Source organism: Vidua macroura, chromosome 6, assembly GCF_024509145.1.
Source record: "Vidua macroura isolate BioBank_ID:100142 chromosome 6, ASM2450914v1, whole genome shotgun sequence".
Classification (NCBI taxonomy): domain Eukaryota; kingdom Metazoa; phylum Chordata; class Aves; order Passeriformes; family Viduidae; genus Vidua; species Vidua macroura.
This window is the reverse complement of record NC_071576.1, coordinates 36,264,675-36,277,804: the sequence shown is the minus strand read 5'-3', so window position 1 is coordinate 36,277,804 and position 13,130 is coordinate 36,264,675. Positions and strand designations below refer to the sequence as shown.

At 35.2% G+C, this 13,130-nt stretch overlaps 1 protein-coding gene across 3 annotated transcripts in view; it reads right to left on the bottom strand.

Moving 5' to 3' along the window:
• TTBK2 (tau tubulin kinase 2) overlaps positions 1-13,130 on the bottom strand; it is an 82,238-nt gene that overhangs the window by 36,873 nt on the left and 32,235 nt on the right. For all 3 annotated transcript variants that reach the window (XM_053979729.1, XM_053979731.1, XM_053979730.1), the window contains exons 5-6: positions 12,987-13,127; positions 11,567-11,671 (exon numbers count right to left, since the gene is read on the bottom strand). In XM_053979729.1, coding sequence (XP_053835704.1) covers positions 11,567-11,671; positions 12,987-13,127 — 246 coding nt within the window. The remainder of the gene's footprint in view (positions 1-11,566; positions 11,672-12,986; positions 13,128-13,130) is intronic.

The following is a 13,130-nucleotide window of genomic DNA, read 5'->3' as shown; positions in this document are numbered from 1 at the left end:
GTCTCTAGATAAATGCTCTGGGTTTATTGTTCTGGGCAACATTGGAAAGGTTACACAGAGCAAAAAATTAACTTATTACTTTAGTCACAGAAACTACAAAATCAACATGAAAAAATAAATCAATACTGGTCATTTACATTATGTCTGAGACACACCATGGTTCTCCCAATCAATCAGGCCATGTCTGAGTATTCCCAAGTGTCTAGATTTTGCACTGAGAAGCCAGCAGTGCTGCCTCTAGAGTAGGGTTCAAAAGCCATAGGGGATGGGTAGAGAAGCAGCCACCTATGTTACCCCTATTTTCCTTTGCTAAAGGTAGAATTCTCCTTTTTTATCTGTTCCCTCAAAAAAGATAATTTCTTAGTTCAAATTCCACCAGAAATCTATTTCCATGATTGGAACTACACACAGTCTCAATTCTCTGAAACCTTTTTTTCATAGCTTCAACAATTCATATTCCAATCCTCCCCTTTTTGATCATATAGACTTTGCAGTCTGATGTAATGCCTAGCACATGTTAGCACCAGTTTAAAACAAGTGAAAATTTCAGGGATCACTTGAGTAAGGAAAGATCAAGCAGTTGAAATGCAATTGCCATTACAATATATTATAGATCTCAATTGATTTTCACTGCATATAAGCTCTTCAAACCCATACTTTCAGTTCTATCTTAAATTCCACATCAAACACTAATAACTGAGTACTCACACACAGAACTTTTCATCAACCCATCTCCCACAAGCTGTTGTTATGACACATTACTTGGCCTCAGATACACCTAAACAAATGTGAGTTCCAGAAACTGACTGCAGCTGTCTGATCCTATGCTACCTAGTTGCAGCAGAAGCTGAGTAACAAGGTAAGTTAACAACTAACAATACAATTGAATTTCACTATTGTGAGTTCTAATAGACATGTGACAAATGAAAATTTATCTCCTACTGCATGTGCTATAAAGAGCAACACCATCTCTAAGACAGCAGTATTTGATACACAAAACATCTCCTAAGCTACTCAGTTTTCAGTCTGGAGTACTCAGCCAACGTGATGTATGAGCTAAAGACTACAGTCGTTCCAATGCTGATTTATGAGCAGGCAGAAAGTCTGGTGGGCTGAAGAGGGTAACAACCTACTATTGTCTGTCACAAACCTAAACTTACTGCAGTGAAAAATCACACTGGATAAGTCTGCCACATGTATGTTTGCTTTGCTCCCTGCAATCATTCTTCTTTCTCTTATTCCAGGAGCTGAAGCAGAGATTACTTTAAAAAGAAGACTACTTATATAAACCAGCTATGCTCTGGCAAATAATTTCCCCACAGAGCAGAATATTATTTTATTTATCTCTGTAAATAAAAATTTTACAGTTGTTCTGCACTTAGCAGACCGAAGAATGGAGACCTTATTTTTTTTATGTTTTGTACTTATTCTTTAGGTTTTGTACATATCTAATTTACTATTTATAATGATAATACCATATATTGAAGAGTTGCATAAATCCAGAAGTAGAGTGTTTCAGTAGTAGGCTTATTTCAGCTATGGATGGAAAGCAAAAAGTGTCAAGGAAGCTAATGTACATGCATGTACCTTCTTTCCAATTCTCTTCCCTACCCCACAGGGGCAGGAATAGGGCGGGGGAAATGAGCAAGAGGCTCTGTGGTATTTGGTTGCCAGCTGAGGTTAAACCACCACAATAAAATAACACATTTTCTTCCTTTTAAATGATTCAAAGTATTTTTTCATAACTCAGCAGAGAATTTAGCCCATAGTTCAGAAAGAACTGGAAACCAGAGTTTCTGGTTTGATTTTCATTTGCTTCTGTTTTCACCAGAAAACAAATTTTACTGGACCAAACATCTGTCTTTCCACCACAACAGCTTTTCATTTCAAACAAATAGGACAGCTCCCAAAGACTTTTAGATCCTGCAAATTTAATGAAGATTGGTGATTAAAGACAGAATCCAAATTAGTACACTGACACAAAGACAGATAGTTAAAACTCAGTTAAAATGGCTCACATCCATCTTAAGAGACACCAATCAGCTGGTCAATCAGCATTTGTTTTAGATGGCATGTAAATACAAGCCTAGTTCCCACAGTGCAACTAGGTACTGATCAGAAAGGTAAGCTGCAGAATGAAGCTGAAAATAATAAGAAATTTGGAGGGCATAACAGAAGCAGTACACAAAACAACATAAAAACTAAGTTTCACCATTCATAGAATAATTTCTTTCAAAAATAAGATCAAATATCACTAGAAAAATTATTTTCTTTTTTTTTTATAAGGCTGATATAGCCCATTCCCCTGAGCATCTATTAGCTCTACAGAAAAAAAAAGGAACTGCTGAGTCAGTTCTGAATCAGAATATAGGACAGCTATAAGCACCTTTCAGAATGTCTCATTTAAATTTCTAAGTTAAATTGTTTAATGATTGTTTGGATAGGATACCAGTGTTCTGCACACAATAGGAAAGGAGGAAAAAAACAATATACCCTAACAAAGTATTCTATCATAATCATTTTTCATAGTTATTAATCAAACTGTTTCTTCAGGCAGGATATCATGTATTTGGTTCTATTTTTCACCCCAAACCCACAAACTCCAGGTCATAAAGAATCTTCCTCTCAAATATAACCACACACGATTTTCTTAATTTTTGGTTTAATTATTTAATTCCAAGATGATTCCACTGAGGTGTTACAAAACAATCCAAAACAATGTCACACTGCATGAAATTCATATATCCATTCTATTTTTGTCACCAAGTCAATTGATAGTGGTCTTCTTTTCATCTTTTGCATTAATTCATCACCTGCCTTTTTCACCTTGTACTGCCACACACAAGACACCAGCTGTCTGTCTCTGTAACACTGCTTTCCTTCATTACTTTGTCAGTAATACAACCAAACTTGTAGGGACTATGTTCAGTGGATGCTGAAGATGCTACATATATACACTATAAGCTTGTGCCCTTAATAATCTCCCTCTATGTCCTTGAAGGAGGTTTTAGTAGACAAGAATTAATGTTACACTGGTAGGTGTAACACTGCTGTATCATTACACAGCTGCACAGGTCACTGGTAGGTGTTATTACAGCTATGCATTACTTTAAAAACCTTTGAAACCCAATAGTCTAACAGTTATTTTAATCTTTCTATTGAAAATAATGTCTCCACCAACCTCATCAAACTAACTCCTATCTCTTCCCTATAAAATCATTACTAATTCAGAAATGGAACTTCAAGTGACTGTCATAATTCTTCCAACTCATGCATACTGCTTATAAACCAACATTACTCAAATAAATTCAAAGATGTACACATTAAATTTTAAAAGCATTTGTTTGCTTATGATTTCTTTCAGCCTTTCTGCTGATTTATAGAAAGTTCAATACAAATGTACTACGTATTTTCTATGTTTTACAATCCCAGCTGTTACATCTTCACATGAAGTGCTGAAGAGAAGCAGAGAGGCTGTTAAGAAGGCTGGTCTCAAAATACATAGTTAAGATACCTGTCCTATGTATGCAGAAAGTTGGTAACAATGAAAAATTGGACATAGTTTTGCTTTGCTAAGAAGAAATTTTTTCTCACAGGGTGGTGAAGCACTGGAACTGGTTGTCCAGAGAGGCTACAGATGCCCCATCACTGGAAGTGTCCAAGCCCAGGTTGGATATGCCTTGAGCAACCTGGTCTAGGCAAGGGAGTGGGAGCAGGTGATCTTTAAGGTTCCTTTCAACCCAAACCATTGCACAATTCTATGTGTTCAGTGCTTCTTCTCATTACTTTATGCCTTTGTTAGACAAACAATGAAGAAACTAAAAAAAAAAATATTTTAGGATTGTCCATTTACAGACATTTGATCCAAATTTCAGCACACACAGGTCTTTGCTTTGTATGCATTGCTGCTTAGGTGTCCAATACATCATACATAGCTTATTATACATATTATATATATATATATATATATATTATACACATATTATAATTGTATATATATTATACATATTATACATTGCATACACACATGCAATTGCTGAGGAGGAAAAGTAACTTTTTGTCACTGTTTTGTTCCAAACAATTATGTTGCAAGCTAATGGTGTATTCACTTTAAGAGCCAACTTAGAAAAAATCGCCTTTGAAGTACATCAATGTGTAAAAGCCTCAGCAGACTATTACACAGAAACTTATTAACACATGTTCTTCAAAAAGCTCTGCGGAAAATGAAAAATATTTCAGGAGGAAAAATAAATACTCTGTTCCTTGTTTAGGTGTATACATGTAATCCTCAGCTAATCATATCCCTCTGTAATGTACCATTCAGCACTGAGAGAGGCCATTACTGAGAAGAGATAACATAAGGGAAATGCCAGCGACAAAATGCTTCTCAACAGGATGGAAGAGTGACTGAACAGTGCATTTAACAAAATGACATGCACCATTACCCTGCAGCACAGGGCCTTCAACAGTTTTAGTCAGGTATGGAAGAGATGTCTGTTTAGAACAGTGAACATATTTGAGCCAGTTATTTATTATACTCATGATACGGTGCCCTAAGATATCAAGCAGCTCCCTGGAACTTTCCTGTACTATTTAATTATTTTCCATGAAATCCACTGCCATTTAATACTGTACTCATACACAAGCCCCAGTTGTCCTTGGACTTTGCTTTGACCTGTGTCACTCAAAACAGAGGTGTGTCAAGGAACTGCTGAAGAAACAGTATCTTAGTGCTCTTTAACTGAAACCAGAACCAGATCAATTTCACCATTTTCTGCAGATGACTGAGGTGCTGCCAGTCATTTAAATTTAATGGGTGGTCTCACTTTATTCCAAATTTTATTCTGAATGTCACGTTCAGTAATTATTCTTGAACAACTTCCAGTGTACAGATTCTTATTTATAATAAATTCACACAGCCAAGGGATTATTCAGTAGTTACCAGCACAAATTCTAAATCATGAAGAGCACTGGGGCAAACAAAAAAACCTGCACCGGTTTTAGTCAACACTATCTGTGATCCACTTCTGAGTCTTATTTCTTAAAGTTGTATCAATGTTTCCTATAATAGCATTTACTTGAAAAGGAGATTGAGAACTTTAAGCAGTCCACGGGTCCAAACGGCCTTTAAAGAAGACAAAAGACTTGCAGTGATCATTTTGTTTACAAGCTTCACCATCTCTCCTTTAGTTTTGAAACTATCCCTCTCCTTTTCCTCATCATAAAAAGCATTTAATGGATATGGCTTCCATTAAATGTTTCAGCACCGTAAAAACAATGTTCTCTTCCAAATACAGAAATTAACAACCTGCAATTCTTCTTTCAAGATGACAGGAGGTAAGGCAGAATAACATGGACGTATTCTCTAGACTTCCTCAGCAATCTAGATAATCCAGAATCTTACTAGAAGAAACACCCATGCAATTGAAATGCATAACCATTCCCAAATTTTCACAATTTAAAAACCAAATTAAAATTCCAGTACATAAAAAATTTATACCTTCTGTTCCTGTATGTAATTCAAGTACAATAGATTTCCAAAGCTTTCAAAATGTATATAATACTCTGCTTTTTTATCTACCAATATATTTTGGTGAAGTATTCTGTGCAGGATTGTTTTGCGTTAATTGTTTCTTGGGGGGATGTTCCATCATTTTATTGGTTCTTTTTTTGGTTTTGTGTTTGTTTGTTTTTTTGAAGTATTCAGCTTCTTATACTACATTTCTAGGACACCATCTGTACCTTAAAGTGAAACTTGAAGATAAAACCTCATTTGCTGGAAAATCCTCAGAACCTGAGGGCACTGATGAAAGGCAAGCAGCACTTAGCTGATTTGTACAGAAACACCTGATATGGAATAATATGTGCATTGTTTGATGTGGACAGATTTGTAACTGCTTCCCTAGACAATAAAAAAATCTAGACATTTGCATTCACAGCATTTTTCTAAGGGTCAGACTGTACAGCAGCTGGTGTATCTCCTGCTTGAGCAAAAGTCAAAGACAATTTTTGTTACTGACAGGTCACCAGTAAAGAGCATGTGTAGTGCCTCAGAAAATTTTGGTGGATACTCTGTCACCTTTGGATTTGAACATTTCTGTTAATGTTCAGAGGAAGTAAATACTGTAAAATAATTTAAATCTACTTAATGTTAAAATAATTTAATTTTGATTTTTTTACTTGTTTTCAAATAAATATAGGAAAATTTAGACACTTGAAATTAAGGTCATGCTAAAATATCCTATGACCATGAGAACTCTGATGAAGCTTTTAATTTTATTTAAATAACCACTGAAGAATGACCTAAAATGTAGTCACTGGGAAGAGCAGGAGAAAGGTGGGGAGATAGGGGGATGCAGTCATAGGGTACCTCTCCCCTTGACCTGAAAAGTCTTATTTATCAAAAATACTACAGTTTCACAAACAAAATATTCTCCTCTGAATACATTTCAACCCACTAGTCACGATACTCTCAATAAAGGAATCCCACATTCCAAACTAAATACCAAATTGGGCAAAACGGAATTTTCTCCTTCAATTATCTTTGCTAAGTCCAAATCATCAGATTCAGGGGACTGGCTGTTAATCTGAACAATTCTTTAGGCTGCCAGTCAGTAAGACCTGTATACTGAGTAGAAAACCACTGATGTTTTAGATGAAAAGGTTTTATCTAAATGCCATCTTCTTATGGATAGGGTTTTAATTCTGTTACTCCCTAGCCTTTTCACCTCAGCTTGCATATATGTTAAACTATCTTCTTTGTAAAACAAATAAAATTCAGTTATTTATAATTTGCAATCCACATAAATAGAAGACCACAAAACTCAGGTGTGTGATAATACATGGTGGTTGAATTTATGGATTTTTAAAGAACTATGACCTAAAATTCTTTTTTAAAGGTTAATCTTTTTAACAGCAAAGACTAATGGCTTATTCTTTTATTTTATTTTGCTTTCTTTGTATTAAATTTAATAGTACCTCAGAAAACAGTTGTGGTTAAGGTTCCCTTTAAAACAGGAGTGATGACAACTGCCTAAGAGCTGGCTGCAGTACTGATGATGCTAAGAATGCAAATGTCCTTCGCATTTTGTCCCTCAAGGTTTTCTATTTCTGTACCACAGCTGACACCCTCACTTTCCATTTTCAGCATGTAAACAGAGACATGGAAATTGATGGCTGTATAAAGTTAGGTTTACATGCAAAAAGAATCATTTATACTTTGTCTCCATTAAAAAACAAAAATACACTAGTACTTACTCTAGCTATCTCTAAGACAATAGCAAACAAAATGTTAGGTACTACACCCTCAAAAAGCAATAAACAGCAGACTATGGATCTCATACTAAATTTGCATCCTGCTAAATGTATTTGCTTGATGATTAGAGTATCCCTACAATTAAATTCTAATTACCCTGCTTTTCAGTAATCAATTCTTATCTACACCATTAATTCATTTATTGGTTTCCTCTCTCCAACAATTTATTTGCTTGTCTGTGCTTCATCCTTCCTTCTTTTAACAGCCTACATCATCCCCAGCAGTTTTTGTTCCTCCCACACTCAATTTTCTCTTCTGATCTTTCCTATCCCCAGAGAAGGCTCCTCCCACCAGTTAGTAGTTCCTTATCAACCTCTACTCTATAATTCTACATGTATCCCAAATACCTACATCCTAGTATTGTCCCCACCATGTAGAATTTAGTATCAGAAGCCATTACCTTTCATTCATCTTTCACAAACATACAAAATGCAATAAATGTTCATTTCTGATTTTTAAGTTTTATCCAGGTAATAGCATCAGATCATACAACGTAATAAACTGCAACTCTTCACTACTGTCTTCAACATGTTTATACATTTTACAAATAACTTATTACTGAATACAACAGTCAGCTCCTCACAATCAAAGTCATTCAGACAGCTGGAAGACAGAGCAACTTTGGTAAAATGAATCTATGTTAAAATTAGCAGTTAAAAATGTTTTATTTTACAGTAGTAATTCTGAGAGAGAGTTATCTGTAGCATGAAAAAGTGTGCAAAGCCCTGTTTTTGCTTATGCTTTACGCTTTACGTTTTTCTTTCCATTTTGAAGACTCACATAGACCACTGTATTAAAATGATACTTCAAGAAGAAAACTGCAACTATAACAAATTAATTTTAAGGCTAATATCTGGAACAAGTGGGAAACAGTCTCTGCTAACTGAATAACCTAAGAGAATGTAAAACCCCTGGATCCTTCAGACAAGCAATAAAGGCATTTCCTTTTGACAGTATGCTCAGACACTGGGGCAGACTGATAAAGCTTGAACACATTTTCATTACATAAAATTGTCTCTCAAAATACTCCTTCCTGTAATTTCCTGAAATGATCTTTTACCCCTCTTTATTAGGAGGGACAATATTTTCCTGTAAGGAAAAAGCTAAATTTGAAATTACAGTCCCAATAATGATTACGGAATACCAAAAAGGACTAGTCCTTTTCTAACAGTTATTGTATTACATTTATAACCAATTTTATCCATTTTCACCAACTTTACAATAGATTACTACCTACACAGTGGATGTGTAAAAATAAGCTTAGAGCATTGAATTCCCTTTGTGGGGAAGAGGAGGAAAGAGAAAAAGGACAGCTACGATATCCTGGAGATGTATTATTTCACTTTTATCTGAAAAAGAGTTCTGATATTGCTGGATGAGGAAATTCTGCAGTTCTAGAGAGAGGCTATAAAAGGCTATTTCAGCTATTTCAGCTGCAGTGTGTGAAAAGATTCTATTAGAAAACAAAAAAGGCAATGACAGAAGTACCAGGGAAATCAGGAAGAATAAAGAAGAAATTTGATACTAGGTTTTACAAACACAAAACATGTTTCTATGTTTACAGCAATTTATGCGCACTTTTAAAAGCTCATTGAGCTCCTCCACTCTTTAACTCCATGCCATTCTTGGTATTGAAAGCTTGGGTCAGATGGAATGGATAACCCAAACAACACATCATTGTCTAGGCCCCCAGGTTAATCTGTGAAGAAAACCTAACTGATGATTCCCAAGAGATATCTGTTACCCTTCTGAATTGTGTCCCTCAGTTACATAAAAATCAGTGCATCCTGCAGCAGTAGTTCACATGAAGACTGTTGTTGCTTAATGACTTCAAAAGCTTAAGCCTTTCATGAAGAAGGGACTCTGATGGATAATGAAATGTGAGAATAAAGGTGGCATTAACACTTACAGAAGCAGTTACTTAGATGCTGTCTTATTCTTGATGGATAAATTACAATATATGTCCCTGACTTTTTTTTTTCCTTTCAAAATCAGTTTTACTGTCATCTGGCTGCTGCAAGCCAAAGGTGATTGTAGATAACCTAATCCAAGGGTGCAAAATTATGCTAATGAAAATCCCATGGAGAAAAGAAAACAGTGAAATGGGCTCACAATGCTGGCCCTTCAGTTCTTTATACAGATAGTCAATATGCAACACTCCAAAATGCAATGAAAAACACAGTAAGCACTATGAATGTTGAAAATCTTTTTTTCTTTAACTATTTCTTTCTGAAAAGCTTTTTATATTAAATCTGCATTTTTCAAAACAGTATTTAGAAGCAGGTACAGCTGAATGGACTCCCTAGCAGAATGGTTTTAACGTTGCTAAATCACCATGGAGTCTGACATTAAGATGGGTAGTACAAAGATGAACAACATCTCTGAAAACAACACTGAGATGTCCTAGAAAATGACAGGCAGCTCTGGGGGATCCTTCAGTACAGAAAAATGGCATGGAATTAGTTTGGATCATCTTCAAGAAAGAATTTCTTGTTCTAAGTTCTCTGCCTTGACCATTCTTTCAGATAAGTCTAAGGAGACTCCATAACTCTTTAGGAAGAGAATAAACTGACAACAAGAAATCTTCCCTCCAAACCTGTCTATAACAAACAACTAACAACAGCCTCTTGTGGCTTAACCCCAGTCAGCAACCAAGGCCCACCCAGCCACCCACCCACTCCCCAACAGCAAGATGAGGTAAAAGCCAGAAACCTCCTGGTTTGAGATAAAGACAATTAAACAGAGAAAGCAAAACTAGGGTTATAAAAAGCTAATAGTCAACAAGCCATCCTTAACTAAGGAACATGTTTTTATGAAGAGAGTATTATGCTTTTGGAGAACATGCTTTTACATTGTCCTGCATTATGTGCAGTATCTGCAGAAGGAAGCTAATGAAGCCTAGAAGGACAGCCTTAAGGAGAAGCACACAGCACATTTAGTGAAAATATGAATAAATACTATTACTAAGAAGGCCAACAGTTTGGCTGCTTGCTATCCAAGAACCATTTCTAATTAACTAACCATTTGCATAAAAACAAAACCACAATCTTTTTCATTACCATCACTGCACTCTACAAATATTGATTACAATGTCAAAAACTTCTAAACTATTTCAATTTAAGAACTACTTCAGTTACATTGTAGGGCACTGCAATGAAAAACAAAAGGTGAGAGGTAGATATACAGAACACAACAAGAACACTGAGAAATGAAAAAAATAAATAAATTACTTAAAATGTTTATCTCACCTTTCCAACAGCAGCAGGCACTCTGTTGGTCTCCCCTGCTCTTTGCTTTCATTGCAGTGTCCAGCATTACAGCTGAAGGAATAGAGTACAGCAGAACCCCACTAATTTACCTTATTAATTCACATACCTCAATCTGCACACAAAAATCTGCCACTTTCCAACTTCTTAGGCAAATTAAGAGTGAAAATCCTGAAATCGAAATGGCTTCTACCACTCAGTTTGCATCATATTTACAAATACGCTACACAACATTGACTACTACATTATTTAGTATTCCCATCAAAATGTAAACTAAACTAACTCAATAAAGAAAATGTTTATTTTAAACATGATCATGTACAATGGCAGTGTCTTGCTCATTTTCAAACTTTGAAATAAACAAAACTAACTGCCCACCTGTGAATTAGGGAGGCTCTACTTGCCTAAAATTGTAATTTCTTCATTCATATGCTTTTACCTACAATCTTCTTCAGATTGCATTGCATTGGCAATACAACAACTACACTTATTTATGTCCTCTTATATTATATAATTAATGTCCTATCACTGTTTTAGTTATTGAGACCTTCTCTTTCAGATTATATGTATCCAGTTTAGTGTCTGATTTTACATGGTTCTCCTCAGTTTTTTTGTTGTTGTTGGGTTTTGGGTTTTTTTTAAATGCAATATAAAACGGCAAGCGAAATTCAGCTCTGGTATATTTTTCTGATATTTAACGAAGACCTATTCATCACTTGATTTTCCAAACCAAATGACAAATTATCCCAAAATATCGTAGATGTACACCTCTGTCTCAAGCCAAAAACCAGAAGCCTGACTCATTCCCTACTGCCAATCTTTAAGCATAATTAATAAATCACATGGCATTTCTGATCTGGGATGGTGTTTGTCAAGTTTACAACAGTTACCAGTTCAATGCAACTCCCACACTTCCCCAGAAGAAAAGACAGCATAGTACCACATTCAAGAATTCGGGTTTCAATCGTAAAAAAAAAAATCTTACTGGTCTGACATCTCCACACGAGTTGGTAAATTGCCGTGCTAAGCCAAAATCCAGCATAAAACACTTCCTACAGGTGCTTGGAAAACGTCCCATTGCGAAGTTTGACTAGGAAGAAAAAGAAATACAGACAAATTATAGATGAATACACACAGATGTCAATATGTTCACATATAAATGCAATAACACAACCAGAAAATTCATATTATATTTCTCTATCCTTCCTTCCATGTTTTCACTTCTACTGAATACCCAATAAATCGGAAGGAAACATTGTTAAGAGAAACAGGCATCCAACTTAGCATATCTGAGCAGTGGCCTATATTGTCCAAAGAGATTGTCATCTCACTTGATCATGTAGAATATATTAATTTTTAGCAAGAATTTTCCAATCATGTCACCTACTCACAGAATTTCAGCATTGCCTAACTGGTCACAAGGAAAACAACCAAGGATTTCAAGATTTGAGTTCAGCACAAAGCACAGTTACCTCCAGCTAATTTTTTCTCACCAATTTCACTTGACATTCACTGTCTCTATGTCCTTTTCCTATTAAATAGAGGTTTAAATGGGGATGGGTCAGGAAGAATACAAGTTTTATAAAAAGTTGCCAGGAAGAAGTGATGCAAATGAAATTTCCCTAATGTACAGAAACTTGGTGGAAGTTTTATGTAAGCATCATTCAGCTTTTAAGAAACTTAGCAATATATGTCAGATATAACAAACCATATTTACATCTGCTGAAAACACAAATATTTGCTTATTTTTTTCTCATTTACAAATTCTGACACTTGAGAGTTCTAATGCTATATGTCATACAGATCAATATTAAAAATAGGCAATTGAATGTCAGAAATAAATTCAAATAAATAGTAAGAACAAAAGCATGATACTATCAGGAAGGCAGACTCCTCACTCTAACCTATTAACAATAGATCTAATAAGAATTTCACAATAAAAAAATAGTTTTCTCATACAGTCTGTCATTTTCTTGTTTGTTGAAAATATATTAAAAACATACAAATTGCTATTGAAGGACTTATAAATACACTGTAAAGTTAGTATCTATTCTTTTAGATTTATTATATGACAATTGCCATTAGTGAAGCACATTATGTCATATCTCATGGCAAATACTCTTGGTTACAAGATGCTAAAGATAAGGGCTGGAAGTTTTAACTACAGCAAATTGCAAGGAGGCCTAAACTAGAAACAAAGACTGAAAAATACCAAAGTTACTCTTGTTGCAATCCAGCATTAATTAATAGAAAAAAAAATCTGCTCTATCTTATGATTAAACATTCAATTGTCCATCCCTTCTCATTTTTGCATTTCAGCATCTAGTATAGAAGCTATTCTTACTTATGTAGCCATCTAATGACCACATCTTACTTGCCTGCTTTGATTTAATGGGCAGACTTACTGGTTTTATGTCCCTGTGCAGGAATCCCACAGAATGAATACTTTCAATTGATTCCAAAATCTGCTTCCCAAGCCGCAGGGTGGTACTAATGGTGAATGTCCCTCGAGATTGGCTACGACGAAGGTCTGCCAAGTTCCGACCCTG